This window comes from Pleurodeles waltl, chromosome 3_1 (assembly GCF_031143425.1).
Source record: "Pleurodeles waltl isolate 20211129_DDA chromosome 3_1, aPleWal1.hap1.20221129, whole genome shotgun sequence".
Lineage (NCBI taxonomy): Eukaryota > Metazoa > Chordata > Amphibia > Caudata > Salamandridae > Pleurodeles > Pleurodeles waltl.
The window spans coordinates 922,620,384-922,642,831 of record NC_090440.1 but is presented as its reverse complement, the minus strand read 5'-3'; the positions used below and the strand labels follow the sequence as shown (position 1 = coordinate 922,642,831).

Below are 22,448 nucleotides of genomic sequence, written 5' to 3'. Positions count from 1 at the left end.
TGTCCAGTTTCCTCTACATTTCAAGCTTAAATATTTTCCAAAGCCTCATTTCCAGTATTAATACATTTATTATTGCCTTTGGGCACAATGGCTGAGGAAGAAGATTCCCAAGTTTTTCAAGAAAATTTGAAAACTTTTATAAAAGATTCAGTTCAGCAAGCAGTAACTGTTTCTATGTCTGATATTACCAAAAATTTAGAAGCCTCTTTTTCTAAAATGATATCTACTTCCAAAGTGCCTTTTAACAAAGGTAAGAAACGTGCGGCTACCCTCCCGGTGCCTTCAAAAGGCGTTTCTTCTGGTCCTTCCACCCGAGAGGTTTTCAAATCGGGTTCCTCTCTCTCCCTAGTTCATGTTACACAGTTAAGAGACACTGACGATGACGATGATGACTCTCCTAATCATACGGATGATATGGACGGATCTTCGGATCCATTTTCATGTGGGCCTTTGGAGAAAAGGCGTAAAATTTCTCCTGGTGACGGTGGTGACGTTCACCCTGTGTCTCATATTTTGGTGGACCTTGCGGGCGAACCCTTATTTGACCTTTCCCTCATGGTTCATCCAAATTCAAAAGAGTGGTACCCATCGGATCACGTTGCTGACTATGTCTCATTCTTTTTACGCCACCCTCTTGATAAAGCTACCCGCAATAAGCTTAAATCTGAATGTCCTCGCCCCTCGTTACCAGACAACATCACTTCTACTCCAGTGATTGACCCCAATATGCTTATGTTCTTTACAAAATTTGGCAAAGACCCCAAGAAAGGTGTTGACAGAGCTTGGTCAGGGTGTCAGGACAAGCTCCTGGATTTGGTGGGCCCTCTCACCAGAATTTTCGATTTGGCAGAGGAGGCCAAAATGGATAATAGTCCAATAGATCCTGAAATTCTCTTGAATTGGGCGCAACGCGCTATTTGCATGTTGGGCAATGCCAATACTCAACTTTCCATTGAAAGGAGGAAAAGCCTCCTGTTGAAAATCGATCTCAAACTGGCTTCTCTAGCCTCTAAAGATGATGGTCCGTCAGCTAAGGGCCAGTTGTTTGGGGATTCCTTTATCAAAGAACTTGGCAAATATGTGTCCACCTTTGCCTCCCTGGACAAGGCCCAACTTTCTATGAAAAAGATCTTCCCATCTCGGGTTTTTGCCAGGGCCGGCAAAGGCAGGAGTCGCTTTGCCGGCCGCTCCATCAGAGGCCAATATTCCACCAGAGACTCCTACAACCAACAATCCCAGCTTGAGACCTACACAGGATACAAGCCAAGGTTCTACCCCCGTCGTTCAAGAGGCTATCGTCACAGGGGTTACGCCAACAAGGGAGACCAAACCTCCGGTAAGTGTTTCCAGTTCTGGCCTTCCTCCGGTAGGAGGCAGACTGGCTCTGTTTCTAAATTCATGGCTTTCTCTAACTTCAGATCCCTGGATAATTCAATCCATTCAAGGTTACCTACTAGAGTTTTACCAAACCCCAAGTCAATCCCGTTTTCCTCTTCCCCTTGTTTTTTCCCAAGATCAAACCGAGCTTCTGCACAGCGAAATTCAGTCTCTCGTTACCAAACATGCTATAGAACCCGTCCTGTTCGATCCTGCGGGTTTCCTAAGCACCATTTTTCTCGTCCAGAAGAAAAATCACAAATTTCGATTAGTTTTAGACCTAAAGGCTTTCAACAATTTCGTCATTTACCGGCACTTCAAGATGGAGACCATTCTCCATCTAAGAGACATTCTGCTTCAGAACGATTGGTTGGTCAGATTGGACCTTCAAGATGCTTACCTCACAGTGCCCATTCACCACTCACACAGGAAATTCCTTCAATTCCAGTGGCAAGACTCCTTTTATCAATTCAGAGTTCTTCCTTTCGGTCTTTCTTCCGCTCCTTGGTGCTTCACCAAGATTCTCAAACCCGTTGCGGCCTTTCTCCGCGCTCACGGTGTTCGTCTAATCCTTTATTTGGACGACTTTCTTTTGATGGCTCAAGACGAACGTCTTCTTCTAGACCATCTTCAGCTTTGTCAGAACCTTCTTCTCGGCTTGGGCTTCATCATCAACTTTCAGAAGTCGGTTCTGATTCCAACTCAGAAGTTGGAATTTCTCGGATTTCTCATAGACACTACTCAGTCGGTGCTTCAACTCCCTCAACACAAGGTATCCTTAATCAAAAAGGAAATTCGTCAATCCTTATCCCTTCCTCACATCTCCCTCAGGACTCTGGCTCGTCTGGTAGGACTTCTAGCATCCTCTATTCAAGCCATCTTCCCAGGTCCTTTACATTATCGCGCTCTTCAACGGCTCAAGATCCGCCATCTTCACAAGGGCCTCGCTTATTCGGATCCCTTGGTCCTAGATGCCGAATCCAAAGAAGAACTTCTATGGTGGTTAATGCATCTAGACGCCTGGAATGGCAGAACTATCTTCTCTGCCGCCCCAGATCTTGTATTAGAATCCGATGCAAGTCGGACCGGTTGGGGCGCAAGATGTGGTCAGTTCTCGACTGGAGGCGCATGGTCTCTGAAGGAGTCCTTCTTGCACATAAACAGTTTAGAGATGCTTGCAGGTTCCTTTGCCATCCGCACTTTTGCAAAAGAAAGAGTAAGTTGCACCATCCTTTTAAGGATGGACAATTTGTCCGCGGTCAGGTACATCAACCATTTAGGCGGTACCAAATCCAAGATTCTCTCCACTCTGGTGAAACATCTTTGGGAGTATTGTCTTCCTCGTCGGATCTCAGTCAAGGCGGTGTATCTGCCAGTCAGGCTGAATACGGTGGCGGATTGGTATTCCAGACATCTTCACGATTCCAGCGATTGGCAATTGCACCCTTCAGTATTCAATCATCTTACTTCTATCTTTGGCAAAATGTCCATAGATCTTTTTGCTTCTCGCCTCAACTCCCACCTTCCTTCCTATTTCAGTTGGAGGCCAGACCCACAGGCTCTTGCCACAGATGCTTTCCTTCAGACTTGGCCGTCATCCCTTCTTTACGCTTTCCCTCCCTTCCTGCTCATTCCTCGAGTCCTTGCACAAGCACGCAGGCAGCGGTCCTCTTTAGTTCTCATAACTCCTTTCTGGCAGGCTCAACCTTGGTATCCAACTCTATTGGAGTTGGCAGTAGATCAACCCGTTTGGCTTCCTCACTTTCCCAACCTCCTCTTAGATCCCCAAGGCCAACAACATCATTTGATTCTCAGCAATTCCTTGTTCCTCATAGCTTGGAGGATTTCGGGTCGTCCTGGAGAACCCCAGGAATTTCGGAAGATGCTGCTAAACTCATCCAGCAGGCCAGAGCCCCTGGTACCTCCAAAGCATACAAGTCCGCATGGGCCCTTTGGAGTAGCTGGTGTTTGGACAGGAATTCAGATCCCTTTTCAGCCGATGTAGTGCTAATTGTAAATTTCCTTGCTTCCTTAGCTTCCCAAGGTAAAGCCTATCGCACTATTAATATTTACAGATCTGCCATCTCTGCTGAACATCAAAGGATCAATGGCAGACCAATTGGTGAACATCCTCTCATCTGCCAATTATTAAAGGGAGTAAGATATGTTTTTCCGCCATCTCCTAAGTATAATGTCATGTGGGACGTTAATTTGGTATTACGATTTCTTTCCACTTGGCCAGATAATGATTTACTCTCTCTCAAACAGCTCTCTGCTAAGTTAACCATGCTTTTGTGTCTAGTCTCGATCAAACGTGTTTCAGACGTTAAGGCATTAGATGTTTCTTCCTTTTTCTTTTCCCCCCTTGGTGTTTCGTTTCAGATTAAGAGACGTACTAAAACTAATTTAGCTTGTGTCAATTACCCATATTTTCCCTCTCAACCCAAGTTGTGTGTTGGAAATTGTTTAAAAACTTATGTGACTCGTACTGCAGATTTGAGATCATCCTCTGCCTCCCAATTACTTATTTCCTTTCAGAAGCCCCATAGCCCTGTTTCTTCCCCTACTCTAGCTCCTTGGGTCAAATGGGTCATGTCCCTAGCTGGTATTGATGTAGGATCTTTCGGTGCCCATTCTGCTAGAGGGGCTATGGCCTCTCGCGCTTTCTGGGCAGGATCCTCTTTACAGGATATTCTCAAGTCTGCAGATTGGTCTAATGAAAGTATTTTCAGAACTTTCTATTGTAAGCCAATTTCTCATGTTTCAGATTCAGTGATTGCTATGCTTTGAACATGCATAATATGAGCCTCCGGTCTTGTAATAAAATTGAGATTTTCCTAGCCTTGGTGTATGAAAGGCTAGATTTTATTAAAGACACGGAGGCGAGTATTATCCCGCCACTGTTTCTAACCCACCCTGTATCTTTATTTTAGTGCCAACTCCCTCATCCAGCGTTGGCTCGTCATGATTCTAATGGACAACTCCTGCCGACATTGGACTCGACCATCAGCGTCCACTCTGTCCAGGCTTCACTCCACACTCGCCATGTTCGAGATTGTTTCATGGACATTGTGACATTGGTTTCTATTTTTTATGTTATTTTATTTGTTACTTCTCCTCTTTAGTTTCGCATCAAGAAAAGAGGACTTGTTGCTCGCAGTTAAGATATTAATACTAGGGTTCGACATCCTATTGGTTGTTCATCTGTGATGTCATTGTTGTAGTTTTGTTTATACTGGGAACTGTAGTTTTTTGCTTGGCTGCTATTAGAAATTAAAGCAAGAAAAGACTGCATAATATGAGCCTCCGTGTCTTTAATAAAATCTAGCCTTTCATACACCAAGGCTAGGAAAATCTCAATTGCAGTCATTTACAGGGACTTTCTTAACCTCACCTACCAGCCCCTTCAGTTAGTGGAAGGGGAAGGCATGTTCTTCTCTCTTGCTCTTAACCCCCGTTACACCTTTTCAGGGTTTTTCATTATATCGCCCCCCAGGCCCCTCGGAGAAGTTTCTAGATTCTCTTTTAGATTGCACCGCAGATTTTATATGCTCTAGACCTAGTTTTACTATTTTTGGAAATTTTAATATTTATGCTGAGACTTTTGAACAATCAGGCTGAAGACGTCTACTTGGTGGCATGGAGGCATTGGGTCTGACCCAACTTGTTAAGGGCCCCACCCATGAAAGGAGTCATACTATTGATTTAGTCTTTAGCAATACACCTGCCTTGACATGTATGTCCCCTATTCCACTGGCTTGGTCCGACCATTTTCTAATTCCTATTGAATTAGTTACGGACACAGTGGAAAAGGGGCCCAAGCCTCCTGTACAGGTTGGGAGATCATGGAATAAACTGAATAGAGATAACTTTTTAGCTACCTTGGTTTCCCGTAAGTCTTGGTTCATGGACAAGGGGGAACCCTATGCTGTGGCCTTCAATGACTGGATTACTGATAGCCTGGATAAAGTTCTTCCCTGGAGGAAAAAATTAGTCCCGCGTAGGAAGGCTAGCGCTCCCTGGTTTACACCCCAACTACTTATCCTAAAGAAAGGATGTAAAAAAAATAGAAAGGACTTGGAGAAAATGTTATGATCCAACAGACAGGGAGGCATACAAAGGGGCTATGAGGAGATACCACCCTGAGATTAAGGTGGCACAAAGTGTTTTTTATCAGCAGAAATTTGAAGAGGCGGCAGGTTCTCCTAAAGTAGTTTTCCAAGTCCTAAAGGATATCCTTCAAACTCCTGTGACAGACAACCCTAAAGAAGCCTCCTTAGAATATAGTAACATGTTAGCTACATTTTTCCACCAAAAGATTTTGGACATCTATGCTACCTTTGGGGATTATAGTCCTTCTCTTGAGGAGGAGGAGAATCCTCCTGCTGACATGTAGCCTGCCTCTCTCATTTTACCTTTTTCGCAAGCTCAGGTAGTATCTTTCTTGAGTGCCCTCAAATCCGGATCCCCCTCGGACCCGGCTCCTCCGTGCATACTTGTTCAAGGGGTCAGAAGCTATAATACCTGTGCTTACAGAACTACTTAATGATTCACTATCCAAAGGACTAGTACATAGCCTATGGAAGCATGCTATAGTGAAGCCGCTACAAAAAAAAATCCACTCTTGACCCTTCGGTGTTGAAGAATTTTAGACCTATCTCCCTACTGCCTACCCCTGCCAAGATTTTGGATAAATATATCAATCTACAACTTTCCACCTTTTTGGACGAGAATATGCTGCTCCATCCCACTCAGATGGGTTTCAGAGCGGGTCATAGTACGGAAACTGCATTAATTGCGGTTATGGAAGAAGCCAGGAAGCGGGTTGACCAGGGCCAGAGCCATACTGCAGTGATCATTATGCTGGACCTGAGTGCAGCATTTGACACTGTAGACCACCAAGTTCTGATCCATAGAATGAAGAATATTGGAATTAGGGATCAGGCACTGGCTTGGTTCATATCCTTCGTACAGGACAGATCTTTTCAGGTCCTTGACCGATCTTTTCTGTCAGACAAACTACAGTGTAGGTGCGTTGTACCTCAGGGCTCTGCCCTGTGTCCAACACTGTTTAACATTTATATGGCCCCGCTGGCTACCCTGGTAGAATCATTTGGTTTAGCGTTGGTGTCCTATGCTGATGACACCCAACTGGTGGTCTCTTTTTCTACTAATGAGACCGCAGAAGGAGTCGCATTATCCACGTGCATGCAAGCGGTCTCTAGCTGGATGACCCAGAGTAAATCGCAACTAAATGAGGAGAAAACTGAATTGATGATTTTGGGGCCAGAACCTAGACCTGGATTCCTTCGCAGTTGTCCTCTGGCACTTAGTGAGTTCCCGCCTCCCAAAAAGCAGATTAAGAGTTTGGGGATTAGCTTGGATCCCACTTGACGTTAGACATTCATGCTAGGCACATATCAACAACTTGCTTCGGCTTACTTAGACTTCTTAGGAAGGTCTTTGCCATCCTCCCGGCATTGGCAAGAAGACTTATTGTGCAGGCCGTCATCCTATCAAGGTTAGACTATGGGAATGGCCTCTTCTTAGGCTCCCCAGCTTATGTAAAGAAGAAATTACAAAGAGTACAAAATGCTGCAGCTCGTTTACTGCTGAACATCCCGAGACGGTCATCTGTGCAAGCTGGGTTAGCCTCCTTGCACTGGTTGCTGGTAGAGCAACGGATCAAATTCAAGGCCCTCTGTCATATACATAAATCTTTGTATGACAGAGGATCCCGCTCCTTAAGAATTTGGCCACTTTTTACAAGCCGAACAGAGACTTGAGATCCGCCACAATAGCTTTAGAAACTACACCTAAAATAAAGAAAGTCAGATGGGGTGGGTCTACACTGGCGCTCTTAGGAGCCAAACTCTGGAATCTGTTGCCCCTTAAACTTCGGCTGATGAATCAGGAACTTGAGTTTCGGAAGGCTTTGAGAACATGGTTGTTTTAGATCTGGTCTTTTTCCTCCTGTGTATTTTCTGTGGTTAGGGTCCATTAGCGCTGGGAAACCCGAGGGTATCCATGCGCTCTACAAACCGTGTAACATAACATAACATAACATAAGCTAATGTTCGGAGAGATGTGATAGAATTTACAGAATACAGTTAAAGTTAATATTTGACTGATAAATCATTTGGAACTGGGAAGAATTATTACAAATATAATTTACTTGGTGCCAGGAGCACTGCAGCTATGACTGTTATGTGTTAACCAATGTGGAGACATTCAAAATTTGTAAATTATTTTTTGCTCTACTGCTGGCGCTGCTGCCCGATTACTGATCATTGATAACAAATTTGCGTGGGGTGCTACTGATGTCATCTTGTTTGATGTGGTCATGATTACAACGAAATAATATTAGTTGCTCAGGACAATTTTCATTGAACCTAAGTATCCATTATTGCAAAACCGGTTGGAGACCACTGGTTCACACAATACTAATGGGCTGTCAAATACAGTTCTGGTCTCCTAAATGAGAGCCAGTTGGGCCAATTAGTACACATTAACTACTAGAACAGACTCCATTGGTTGTGGATCACAGAAAAACTCATCATCACCCTCGATGAGGGCCCTCAAGCTGCTCTGATCCAGATCAATCTCTCAGAAACTTACAACAATGTTGACCAAATATTGGTCGGGATTTTTGAAAAATGCTCTGAACTGCATGAGTTCATTAATCAGTGACCAATATCAATAGGTACGCCAGATAACCTCAGTCTCTTCTTTCCAGGGACTACAGTGCGTGGTCCCCAAAGGCTCTGCTCTACATGTATATCGACTACTTTTTAATTACTATATTCGCCCACTGTCACAACTGCTGGTTCTGTACGAGCCTTGTTTTCAGTGTTTTTTCCTTGTGAAAGCCAGTCGTTTTTTTCCAGTGGTTATGCAATTTTTAAAAATCAGCTGTTATCAAGGTTTATATATTTAGGTGCCCAGGAAACAATTTGGGGCAGTTTTTCACCATTTACAAAAAGTGATTTCCTGTTCCTCAATGTTTTTATGAATCCCGCTATTTCTCAGACAGCTTACTCCACTGTCTCTCAACCGTCCAATATTTCCCTCGCCATTCCTCCTGCACTCTATTGCATTGTATTTTCTGTTTCATAGGACGTGCATCACTGCTTTGGGGAGATTCAGGGCTCCAAACTGTGTCACCCTAAAGTGAAAACAGAAACACAGAAGACAGAGAGAATAAAATGTGCCTCTCTGTAAAGTTCCACATTACAGGCATGAGAGACATAAAAAGCACAAAGGAGGTCAATACAGCATCATATGCTGAATATGAGGCAGGTAACAGGAGTTTGGACTTTTTGAAGCTTGAAAAGATCCTTTTTGGGAAATGGTGACCTGGTAATCAAGGATGGGAATCATCACCAAAGTAATCAGGCTAGATCATAACGAAAATAGAGTTGCAGGGGAATTCTGATATAGAACATCATTTGTAGTTACTTGTAGCCTGGGGAAAGACTGAGAGGTCAAAGCTGGCTACCAAACAATGTGAACTTGTGTTCTTCCAACAGGATTGGTTGGCCCTTGAAGATAGATCTTCCTGGGGGACATAATGAAGGACTTGGCTCCTTTCTCTACAAATCTACAGCAGACAATTAATTCAAGTCTCTGGTGAGGCACATTAGAGAAAGCGTTATATGATATGTCTTTCTGTGGCAGCCAGTGAAGTTAGACTCCTTGACAGAGCGAGGAAGGCAATTATTTTATATAATGAGAAATGAAACTCTTTTTTGCTTCTTTCCAGCAGCCAGTGACAGTAGAACCTCCTGAGATGCGATCTTTAAAAAGCCATATATTTTTGGGGACAGGACTGTGACCAACTCTGAGAGTGAGGGCCAGTGTAGCTTCCATGGAGGGTAGTAAAACCTTTGCACCTTGCAAAAACATGGCTTGAGAGAGAACACCGTCTGAGCTGCTACCTGCATATCTATATGCAGGTTACTCCTGCACCATCACCAACAGTGTCTCTTTGGGACAAGGATTCCAGAGACACCCTCGCTTACTTGATTTTCTCACACCTCTCCTGTCTGTTTTCTTCTCTGGTCTCCCAAAATGTCCTCTCTCTGATCAAGTCGTCCCCAGAGAGAGTGCAGACGGAGAACAGTGTAAAACATTTGCTGTTATGATCACATTCACAGAGCGTCTGAGTATACCAAATAAACCACAATCTTTTTTTAACCCACCCATCACTCACCGGTGTTCCACGGCTGCCACCAGGAAGCCTTGAGAGGCCATCTCCATACAGACTGCAGAGTATACTGTCCTGAGGACACAAAAGATGACTCAGTAAAAGTCTAGTGGAAAAGTGCACTAACATTCTAGGTTTGTATTGGCTTCACACCAAAGGAAGGAACCTCCCACAGCCAGAGGAGATTGATAATACAAAAAATGCCCAATTAGGACCTTGTAACTCCATCCCATTCACTGACCCTACAGGGGAAATCACCAAACTCTCAAAATAAATCGTTTCAAATAATATCGAATAATGTAGTCCCCTCTCACAGTCCTATTCCATCCACTACCCTATTTATATATCAGACTAAAGGCCCCTACGAGATAGTTCACCAACTAGATCTATAAAGGAGACACTCTAAACCCTAGGCCACTCACTGCTCTTTAGAGGGAGCCCACTACCTCAGAATGATTCAAGCTTTTCAGTATAGCAACTCTTTTGTAAAAAATACATTTTGGTTTGCCTCTCACACTGCTCCTACTACCCTAACTTCTTGCCTGTGAGTTAAAAGTTGGGTATTCTTGTGAGCTCGATGGGGGATAAAGAGTGAGAAAATATGTTGCAAGAAATTATAACAAAAATGTTGTTTGGTTCTTCTTCCTCATTGCCAGTTACATGTACAGTGTACCGTTTCAGATGAATTAGGAATGTTCTCTCATAATTTGTGAAAGCAACTGCTGTGGTGGCCTGTCAGGGACAACCTGTACACTTTTTCTTGAGGATGCTTGACCTGCTCAGGCCGACTTATCACTTTGGCTTCCAGAGTAGGGTTTGGGGGGCTCCACTGGCCTCAGGAAATCTGCTCCTGGTTTATTTAGGGGAGACAGTGAGGCTTATCTCTTCTGGGTTTGTGAGAAACCTTCACTGCTTCCAGCAAAGCTTTATTTGTAGTTTTTGAGGGAAACCTACACTGTTGTTATACCTTACTTAGCATGCGGTCATTGTGTCTAGCTATGCAACTATTCAAACATTGAATACATGTTTATAGATATGAAAGGAAATGGAGCGTCAAGGTGAGGGGTGGAATGGTGGCAGGGAGGTCAAGTGCCAGAGAACACTCGGGGTGAAAAAGAGTCTGGGGACTGCCACCCTTGAGTGTGGTGGGTATAGCCTCAATGCAGGAATAGTTTCAGGGTTGCAGATTTTTTTTTGCAGTCGTTGGGAGTTTACATGGGATTGTGAGACCCCTAACTTGGGAAGTAACAGTTCATTTTTGTCTGTGTCTGGTCTCATGATAGTGCTGGGTTCCTTTAACCTTGTTCAGTTTGTTCACTATCTGGGTCTTATATTCTTGCTTCAAGGTGAAGGTGACTCATGGGAGAGAAGGTATAACTAAGCATAAAGTTGTCCACCCAAAAGGCCAGGTTTTAACTTGGACTTAATCTTGTCATCCCATTTTGTTGCATTACTTGCGCTGACAGACCTTTGATATGCATCGGTCAGCGGCTGGGGCCTACACTGAAGTTGCTCATACTGTCCTTCTATTTGTTGGGCTAGTTCACCCTGCTTCTTCAGCTGCATTTACTGTGAAATGAGTGAAACGTGTGCTGTTGGTCCTTTTGTGAGAGGAAAACTCATACTAACCTAACATGAACTATAATTTTTTTTAAGAGTGTGAGTGAAGCTTAAAGTACTGGAGCTAATGCTGTTCTTTTTCTGTGTGTAATGGATTTTAACCTTGCTGCCTTAGTTGGTTTAATAAGACAGAAGCTTGATCTATAGCTGCTAATGCTACTACCTGTGTGGGGGAGGGAATATTTCCCTTCTGCTGTTTTGAATACACATGATCTGTTTCGGAATGGCTCTTGCAATGCTGTTGCCAAAGCTGTGCCTCTTATGTGTGAGTGAATGCCAGTCATTTGCTGTGTGTTTCAGCCAAGCCTGCATGGCCACTGGCTGTAAGAGAGAAGTGAGTGGCACATGTGTGAACATTGTTCCTACCTCTGCTCTGTCCTTGCCACTGTTCTGTCAACACCCTTCTTTTTATTAGTGCCATCATGTCCATGTCGCAGCCCCTTTTGTGTTCACTGTTTTCCAGCTAGTTCTCTGAAAGATGGTTTGTGCTCGGGTCAGCCAGTCTCTCGTGTAAGTCATCCTTCCCCTGTTCTACCGGCATTTAAGAAAGCCGGGAAGACTGCTTATTGCAATGTGCTGCTTTCTTCATCAGACCTACACTTTACTTCAGTAGTAGAGACACGGAATATTGCATCCTTCCATCCCACGCAGTTATCTATGGTGGGGAGCCCTAACCCCAACTCACTGGCTGTCTGTTTCAGACTCCACGTGCTCCAGCCAATGCCCAAGGACATGTGCCCTATGCTATGACAATATCCCATGCACTGCTTTATGACGGAAATCTTCCCTACAGTGGAAATCGTCCTATCCTTTTTGCACAAACTGCAGTCAGGTGGACACCATCTGACCCATCGCGCGCACTCCTCCCTGGTGGAAAACCCTATTCTATCCCACCCCCCTTACTATAGAAGAACCATCCCTCGTGACCGTCCCTTAACACTACCTCACCCACTACTCCATATGTGACATGGTTAAGGCTGTAACATCCACTATTCTGTAAAAACTCTAAATCTATCATGCCTACTATTCTAGAGACCCCCCTTTAACACTACCTACCACCATTCCACGGGAGCCGCTTCTCCCCACCACACCCTTTATGGAGACCCAGAAGCTCGCTGCCATGCTGCAACGGGGCCTTTAACCAGCTACTAAAGGGACGGCCGACTCATGTGAACACTGTCTGTCCTGTTTCCCAAGGTGGGGCATTGCAACTCCCCCCGTCTCCTCTACCATTCCCCAAAAATGCCATAAGGTCCGGCTCTTACCGAATGGCCCCCAGCCCGTGGGAGAAGATAAGGAGTGGGTACTTGGAGTCACGAGCCAGAAGGGGCCCATTCCAGCTGACAGGCACTTTGTAAGAGCCTAGAGGGTCAAGAAAGGAGACACATGAGAAATCAGCTCCCACCCGCATTGCCACGACACTACACAACGTCAATAAAATAACTAGCGGCGGTAAAAGCACATCGAACATGAGATATACATATATACGAGAACTCAGGCAAACGTTTCTGTTCAATCTCTTGCGTGTGTTTTACAAATGGTGGTTACAGAGTGATTTTTGTTGTGCAGTGCATAATAAAATAAGAATTATTTTCCTTTATCGATCTAAGCGGCACCGCGGACAGTGGACTCTCAGAACGCCCCCGCCCCCCATCAGTGCTCACAATCCCCGAGCATGCTGGGTAGATCGTGCAACACATTTTAGTGTTACATATCGCTTGCTTTCCCTCCGCAGTCAATGTGTAACTGAAATGCAAATGCAGCTGAACAGGAAGAGAGGGGGCCGCGCCCCGTCAATTCGCAATGAATATCAGTATTTTGCCAATGTTGCTCGGTTTCCTGACAACGGCTGCCCGGGCCTCTGGTAGGCTCATCTACTTCCCCCAGCTGCAGCTTAAGGCCTTCTGCGAGTTCCCTCAACCATGCTCAGTTAACGGGCCCTGAGAACAGATGTGCCATCTGAGGCATGTGGACGGAGACCGCAGTTCGACTTCGAGCTTCCTCCGTGTCATATAACCCTCAGCAATGCCACTGTTTTGGGATAGTGTGACAGGTCTAACACTGGCCTCTTTTGAGAAATAAGTACCCATACATATCAGGCCTTCTTTGGTTTTCTGCTTGTTTTCCTCTTCAAGGTAGTATATAAACAAGCACTGGCAATGCAAAGGGGTCTGGCTTTAAATTAATCTTGTATCATGGTAATGGCATTACAAGTACATAGCATTTTTTATTTGTGTGGCAGCAAAGAACTGTAGAATAATACTGGTATAGGTTAAAGGACAGGTGATAGTTCCACTGTCGAGCCACACCTAAAAATCCATGTAGGCTAATGACTGCCCTCCTCCTATCTGTGCTGTTGCCAGAGAAAAACAAAGACCATCAATTATCTAGTTATCTAAGACACTTTTACAGCATCACAATGCAGTGTGTTCCCCTGAAAGTTAAAGCTCACCAGCTGGATAAATAAATGATCACAGCTGGTGAAGGGCAAGTCCTTTTTTGTGGAGTCACACAACTTCTGCCCAATCAAAACATGTGGTCCTGCCTCCCAACATGTGGGCGGCGTCAAAGCCCCTCTCTAATTGTACTAACATTATTGTCTGGCGACAGCTGTCCTATCAGGCCAGACTATGAAAAGGGATGGATAGAATGCCTGAAATAACCTCAGTCACTGGCAATTACTCAAGGTATCCATCCCAGTCCATTGTTATTTTGCATACCATATCACCTCAGTCTCAACCCAGCCATATGCAAAACAGTCTTGACTCTGCTCCAATAGGAACAGTCCAGTTCGAATTGCCAGGCCAGGTACTCCCTGAACTGGAACACATAACCCAGGACTGGCTTCACTCTTCTTACGGCTCATCAGCTGGGTATGGCTTGACTGCAGTGGTACAGTGTGCATTGTATGGGACCCACATCTGGGTATACCTCGCCCACCTAGGTTATCATACTGAAGTATACAAAAAACTGATGGAGGGATGCCTGAATTAATATTAGCCACTAGTAATTACTTGGGAATGCATCCCAGTTCATCGTTTTTCACCCACCATGTCACGTATGACAAAGGCCTCCCTTATGCAAATCAGCACCAACTCTGCTCTTCATGGAACAGTCCCGTCCCGAACTGCCAGACGAGGTCCCCTCCAGAACAGGACCACAAGCAACCCAAGACTGGTTTTGCCCTACCCAGCTGATGACCCTAATAAGGTTGAAACCATTCCTGGTTTGCTTGTGTTCCAGTGCATGAAGGAGGTGGCCTGGAAGTTCGGACTGAACTCTTCCCACTGGAACAGGGTCAAGACTTATTTGCATGTGGCTGGGTCCAAACTGAGTTGGAATGGTGTGCCAAATAAAGACGGCCCGGGATGCGGCTCAATTAATGACCGGTGCCTGGGGTTAATTCAAGCATTGCATCCATCACTGCTTTGTATACTTCTGCTTTCCTCTTCAAGGCATAGGGCTATCTGTACCACTGAAGTTCTCTGCCTACTACAGATGCAAGTCTCATTGTCTGAATGAAAGGCTACATGACAGCGTGGCTTGACAACCAAATTAAGTGACAGGGAGGTGTGGTTTAGGAGCCAATAGAAGTTGGTTGGGTGCCAGGTATTGCCTAAGACCTGTGTGGACGTCACCACTTTTCCATCATTTGTGCTTCTTTTGTATACCCCAGTGCTGACAAGAAACAAAAACTGTGCACTTCAGCAGTTTTTACGCATCCAGGGCTGAATGGTTTGGGGTTCACCAAGCCACAAAGGAAACCGGTATGGGGTGCAGGAGCAAGATCTTCCAAACTCTTATCTTCGAAAAAACAGTAAAGAGGATTTAGGTGGACTCTGACTGGAAAATCTGCTTGCAGAGATTCACAAGCATCCTCCAGACGTGCTTCAACTGACAGGAAAGTCAAAACAGTATCAGACTATGAGTCATGGAGAACAAACAGGTTTTTTCCATCACGTTGTCAAGCTACAGTTTTGGTGCTTTGTAGTTCTCACAAAATTCCCTGGGTGTGAGCTAGAACAAACTACAATCAGCACAGCATACTCTGCTCAAGATTCACTGAATTGCCTTTGGTGTTTGCATTTATTTCAATGTACTGTGGAGAGTGCATACACTTCTTGAAAAACAAACACAGAAGTTGTACCATCAGTCTTGTCTTGTACTCGGCTAAGTAGGGTTTACTCTTGGTGCTGCAAAGGATGAGCTTGTGAGCCTTTACTGCCTTGACCATATTCCTATGGAAGTTTTTCTCCTCAGCTTCATCTTTATTAATAATTTCTCCTTCAGAAAGCAATTGAACATGTGGCAAGTTGTTTCCTGCTGCAAGTATTGGAGATTAACACACTGTAAAGGCTTGTCATAAACTCCTAATTAGGAGCATTTTTTTAAAATTGATAACCTCACATTATGCATCTAACAAAGTGGACCACTCTACTAAATTGTTGATTCTCACTCTGAATAAAAGATGTCTGCAAAACATGATACTTTTGTTTGGTTGGGCCGGCCAAATAATTCACTGTTCTACTTCTTTTATATCAAAGTTGATGATGTTCTAATTTTAGTATTTCTTTTTTTATCACAGATCATACTCAAGTAAGCATTTGTCAGCAGTACCTGGAGTTTGAAAACTTAATAATCATAAAATGTAGTTCTGCATTTATTGGTACCAATGTTTGCCCCATTTACTTGCCCCCAAACAAGCATTTTTTTCGTTTTCAGAAAGCAAAGTGCTTTGTTTTTATTCTTCTGGATCTATGATTACATTATGCTAGTTGCCATTTTTGGCCTGGTGTTAGCGAATACCTTTTGATTTTACTAAAATTACATCAGCCTGGTCTCTTCATTCATTAGTCTGCTGTTGTGTCATTCACATTTTGCTTTCACTTACTACTGCATACAGCATAGGGCAATGGGTCAGCCCACTTCAGCCACTGGCTAACTTCACTATGAGCAACAGCATTTTTCCCTTTCACAAGCAGCACGTCTGCACATAAGGTAGTTCCCTTCAGTGCCAGTGTTTTTGATTTAATTTTCATGTTGTTTTTGTCTATACAGCCTGATGTGATACCTGGATGCTCTCTACCACATGTGAGCACAGGGCACATTCCACATTTATAAGTTCCAATCTCCTGCTAATGCTGTTTTAAGTTCCCTTTGCAAAAGCCTGTGCTTATCATCCTTAGCATACCAGAATGTGTCAATTTGAAACGGTTCATTATAAAGCTATCCTCTTTTTAGTATGCATATAATGAAGAATATTTATAACTGCACTCCTGTATGTCATGCTGGTATGTGTTTTAATTGAGGACTAGAGTTATACTTGTAAACCAATTTAATCTGTATGTCCTGCTTGCATGCCTTTCTAGTTTAAGTTCAGTGCTCTTGTATATCATGCTCACAACGACATTTAACTATATTACTAATTGAAGCTGTGCGGTTTATTCCAATTTCCTTATCTATGTTTCTATCTACATACCTGTTGTAGGAAGTTGGCTCTGTATGCACTATTTCAAAGTAAGGAATAGTATGCACAGAGTCCAAGGGTTCCCCTTAGAGGTAAGATAGTGGCAAAAAAAGATAATACTAATGCTCTATTTTGTGGTAGTGTGGTCGAGCAGTAGGCTTATCAAAGGAGTAGTGTTAAGCATTTGTTGTACATACACACAGGCAATAAATGAGGAACACACACTCAGAGACAATTCCAGGCCAATAGGTTTTGTATAGAAAAATATATTTTCTTAGTTTATTTTAAGAACCACAGGTTCAAATTCTACATGTAATATCTCATTTGAAAGGTATTGCAGGTAAGTACTTTAGGAACTTTGAATAATCACAATAGCATATATACTTTTTACATAAAACACATATAGCTATTTTAAAAGTGCTCACAGTACAATTTTCACAGTTCCTGGGGGAGGTAAAGTAATGTTAGTTCTTGCAGGTAAGTAAACCACCTACGGGGTTCAAATTGGGGTCCAAGGTAGCCCACCGTTGGGGGTTCAGAGCAAGCCCAAAGTCACCACACCAGCAGCTCAGGGCCAGTCAGGTGCAGAGTTCAAAGTGGTGCCCAAAACACATAGGCTTCAATGGAGAAGGGGGTGCCCCGGTTCCAGTCTGCCAGCAGGTAAGTACCCGCGTCTTCGGAGGGCAGACCAGGGGGGTTTTGTAGGGCACCAGGGGGGACACAAGTCCACACAGAAAGTACACCCTCAGCAGCGCGGGGGCGGCCGGGTACAGTGTGCAAACAAGCGTCGGGTTTGTAATAGGAATCAATGGGAGACCAAGGGGTCTCTTCAGCGGTGCAGGCAGGCAAGGGGGGGGGGGGCTCCTCGTGGTAGCCACCACCTGGGCAAGGGAGAGGGCCTCCTGGGGGTCACTCCTGCACTGAAGTTCCGATCCTTCAAGTCCTGGGGGCTGCGGATGCAGGGTATTTGCCAGGCGTTGGGATTTTAGAGTCAGCCAGTCGCGGCCAGAGAGAGCCTCGGGATTCCCTCTGCAGGCGTCGCTGTGGGGGGTCAGGGGGGACAACTTTGGTTACTCACAGTCTTGGAGTCGCCTGGGGGTCTGAAGTGAGGGGACCGACACACAGGAAAGATTATTTAAGGTAATCCGTAAGGTTTATTGTCACGAACAAGTACGTCTCCTTCCTTCATGCCAGTCACATCCAACTGCCCCCGACCGAACCGCCGCCCTCGCTCCCACTTTCCATTCCGAACCCCCACAGCGCCATGACAACATAACACATCATAACACATCTCCCTCCTTTCTGAAAATCTAACAAAACTAAAAACAAATATGCTAGTACAAAACATATACTCTATAAAGTGTATATAACAAAACAAAAAAAAAAAAATGACGAATATAACAATACGTTCATTTGAGTTGAACATAGTCTTCCAAATAACGAGGTGGTTTCCGAGACCTTTGACTTCGATAGTTCCCACCTAAACCTGGATTGCAATCACCGGGATTAACATCACATCTTTGAGAAAGATTGCTTCCAGAATGGTTTTCAGAAACTCTACCCTTGGATGTACAGCCCAATTCTTCATCACTCATCATCATAAAATTGTTGCCATCCGACACATCACGCATCAGTTTCACATCTCTATCATTCCCTTTTTGATATAGTGCTACTCTCCGTCTATTCCATTTGTTACCATTCTCCAACACCACATACTCTTTACACGCTTGCCTGACTTTGAATGGACCCATAAATTTCGAAAGCCCACCAGATAACCTCCCTCGTTTGATTTTCACCCAATCCCCTACAACTACATCATTTTTTTTTTCCATTTCGCTTTTAACTTCAAGAGTCTTGGGGTTAGCACACAACATCCAAGCAGGGGTTAATTTCGAACCAGGTTTCCTGCCTCCCATCATTTCAAACGGAGAACAACCTGTTGCTTTGTTAATGGTGGTGCGATGAGCCCAAACCATATCCTCCACCATTTTCGTCACCTCTTTCTCACTTTGAATGGCCATAAGGATGGTACCTTTCACCAAACGATTTATTCTTTCGACCATACCATTTGCCCGAGGATTGTATAAAGCAGTGCAGTGATGAATAATCCCCGGACTGTCCAAAAAGTCCCTCATCTCCCTTGATGTAAGTTGGGTCCCATTATCAGTTATCAAAATACGTGGAAGACACTCTTCAAGAAAAACTCAATTTAAAGTGTCAATGGTACTTCTCGTCGTGATGTCCCGCAGGAATTTGACTATGATCCATCTTGGATGAACATCAACCATGACTAGAGCATTTTGAACATTGTTCCTCATGCCATGAATAGTACCAATAAAATCTAAGCAAACAGTACTCCAAGAAGAACCTGGGTCTTCTATGTGCCCACACACACTCGTAGCTCCAGTTTTTAATCTCTTTTCACTTTCCTTGCAAACCATACACTCTTCCACCCATTGCAAAATCAAATCGTCCATACCAGGCCACCAAAAATTCTCTCTAACTCTTTTTTTCGTCAAAGTCTGCCCCAGATGACCCTCATGAGCCAATGCAAAAATCTTTCTTCTGATACCCTCTGGAGGTACAAATTTGTCATTCCTCATTAATAGCTTCCCATTAATTAATGTCAATTCATCAACTAATTTTACATAAGGTCGCACTGCTATACTGACTGCACTCTCTCTCCTTTTTCCTCTTAAAACCATATGTACCACTTCGCTCAATATAGTATCCTTCTCCATACACCGTTCCCAATCTTCAGCCCCAAAGGTGCCAGCCCCACAGTCTACCACATCAGACAGCCAAGCTACTGCACCTTCCTCCTCTCCACAAACCACTTGTTTGTCATTGACATCTTCACACTCCAACGGTAACCTAGATAAACAGTCCGCTTGAGAATTTTTCCATCCAGGAATGTGTTCAATCACAAATTTATACTCCTGCAACTTGGAGGCTAGTCTAGCTAATCTGGCAGAGCCCTTACCAGCCCCACCTGGATTTAAGATTTTCAGTAGGGGTTTGTGATCGGAACGCAACGTAAACTTTATGCCCCATAGAAAGGTTCTAAAATGCTCCACAGACCAAGTAGCAGCTAACGCCTCACGCTCAATCACGGAATAGTTACGTTCACTCTCCGTTAGGGAGCGCGAAGCAAAAGCTACTGTTACTTCTCTCTTGCCAACTACTTGCGACAACACTGCTCCTACACCACACGCACTAGCATCCACAGTTAAAATCGTCTTGCGAAGTGTGTCAAAAGGTGTTAATATCCCTGCATTACAAATCTCTTGTTTCACCATGTCAAACGCAACCTGTTGATTAGGCTCCCAATTAAAGCTATTACCTTTATGTAACAGTTTCCGCAGGCACTCTGTTTTCATCGCAAAGTTTTCTACAAATTTGCTGTAATATTCAATGAGTCCCATGAAAGAACGCAGTTGTTCTTTGTCACATGGAATAGGTACAGACTTAATAGCTTTTAACAAGTCTTCCTTGGGTTTAACCCCTTCGCCAGAAATTGTGTGGCCCAAGTATTCTATTTCCTCAACCAAGAATTTACATTTATCTTTCCTCAATGTTAACCCTGCTTCTCTGAGTATGCCCAACACATCTCTGAGAACTAAACTGTGCTCAGTTTCTGTTTGACCAAAAATCAGGATGTCATCCTGAAAAAATATTATATTTCGTACCCCTCTAAAGACATGTGACATCGCTCGTTGGAAAACACTGGCGGCTGAAGACAGTCCAAAAGGCATCCTGGTGAATTGGAAAGTGCCTTCCATAGTTATAAATGCTGTAAATTGCCTGGAATCTTCATGCAACCTAATCTGATGGTATGCACTCTTGAGATCTAACTTAGAAAAGAATTTACCTCCCTTAAGCAATAACAAGAGTTCATTTATATTAGGTAGGGGAAACACATCAGTCACCACAAACTGGTTCACACTTCTCAAATCCACACAGAAACAAAGTTTTCCTATCACATTTCTTGGTTATAACAACTGGAGAAATCCAGGAAGACGCCTCTACAGGTTCGATAATACCCTCTTTCATCATGTCATCTAGCATTTTTTTTTACTTCACTCCTTACTACTATGGGCACCCTCCTAACCCTGTGTTTCACAGGCACAGCTCCTTTTTGTAAAATTATTTTGTGTACATACCCTTTCAACTCGCCCAACTTTTCTCCAAAAACATCTTTCGCATTACTTAAAATTTCATCTAGACCGGCATCACTCACCATCAACACCTTCTCCACAGAATGAGGATCAATAACAATATGTAAATCATATTGATGAGTCCAGCCTAATACGGGAGGACCACTATCAGCTACATAAACTTTCCCTTCAATGCTCCTTGACTTAAAGAGAATGGGTGAAACAAAATATCCTAATAGGTTGATCTTTGATCCCTGATACCCTCTAGGGTTGATATCTTTGGGTAACAGCGGCACCTCAGACCAATTCCCAAACCACATTGACCTTGGTACAATGGTATATAATGAGCCTGAATCTACCATCAACTCTACACTTCTGCCCAAAATAAAAGAATTACCCCTAGGTCTCATTTCTCGCTGTACAACAATTTCATCTGAGCACACCATAAGTACACGATCCTCTAATCCATTCTCCTCTGCAAAAGATTCAGTCGTAGCCACTAGCCTTTTATACATATCCTTGCACATTCGCGCAAAATGCCCTTTGCGACCACACTTCCTGCATTCCTTGTTTAGTGCATAACACCACTTGGCATCATTGTTGTGAGCAGAACTCCCACACCTAAAGCATCCTTTTGTTTTGGCTGGTTTACCCTCATATACAGATTGTTTACTAACAACGCTACTATTCTTAGAAGCCAAATTTTTCTTTGAAACAAGTGCCACCTCCCCTTCTCCCAAGACGATGTCCTTTTTACTAATTTCCTTCATGCATTGTTCCGATTCTTCAACAATTTTGGCTATGCCAATTGCGTCCTTAAGAGACGGGTTTTTCGCCACCCATAAACGCTCCTGAGTTTTTTTGCTCCGACAATGTACTATAAGATGGTCTCGAATCAGTTCATCCGTCATGGCACCAAACTTGCACTTCACTGATAGTTCTCATACGCTTGAAATAAAATCATCTAGTGACTCTCCTTCTCTCTGTGGTCTGGTGTAGAATTTATATCGTGACATGACGATGTTCTCTTCTTTAGAAAATCTCTTCTCCAAGCGTAATTTTGCTTCATCAAAAACATTCTGCAAAGGTTGACCATCATCATCACATATTTCAGGTAAATACTTAAATATGTGATGAGCTTCTTTACCAATAGAACTTAATAATAAAGCTTTTTTCCTCAAAGGTGAAAAGTTTTGTCCATCCAAAGCTAATAGGTAATTGTCAAATAAATCTACCCACTCCTCCCACTGAATGGCTAGTTGTCCATGCAAATCTAACAAAGTAGGAGGTAAATTGATGGAGGAAGCCATAGCCATATTACAAATAGCAAGCACAACTGCACTAATGTAAATGCACTTGTTATATAACCTACTTTTAAGTTTCTACACATACACAAGAGATATCTGCTCCAGTACTTTCCTCTAACCAGAGGTTCTTATGGCAGAAAAACAAAACTCAATGCAGCCGAGTTCCGCTGCTAGGTGACAGGCGTATTGACTGCGCCTGCGCGCTTTCCAAATGAGCCGCTCCGCCCAAATCCTATACACCGAAGGATCCCCTCATAAGTTCAAAAGTGGCACCAGTCTCCAGCCTCACCCATTGTGACTCCAACCGAGTTCAC

General features: G+C 43.7%; 1 protein-coding gene across 3 annotated transcripts in view; it reads right to left on the bottom strand.

The window, feature by feature from the left end:
* PAFAH2 (platelet activating factor acetylhydrolase 2) overlaps positions 1-22,448 on the bottom strand; it is a 190,100-nt gene that overhangs the window by 88,983 nt on the left and 78,669 nt on the right. For all 3 annotated transcript variants that reach the window (XM_069223904.1, XM_069223906.1, XM_069223905.1), the window contains 2 exons: positions 12,469-12,565; positions 9,590-9,658 (listed from right to left, as the gene is read on the bottom strand). In XM_069223904.1, the coding sequence (XP_069080005.1) occupies positions 9,590-9,658; positions 12,469-12,565 (166 nt within the window). The remainder of the gene's footprint in view (positions 1-9,589; positions 9,659-12,468; positions 12,566-22,448) is intronic.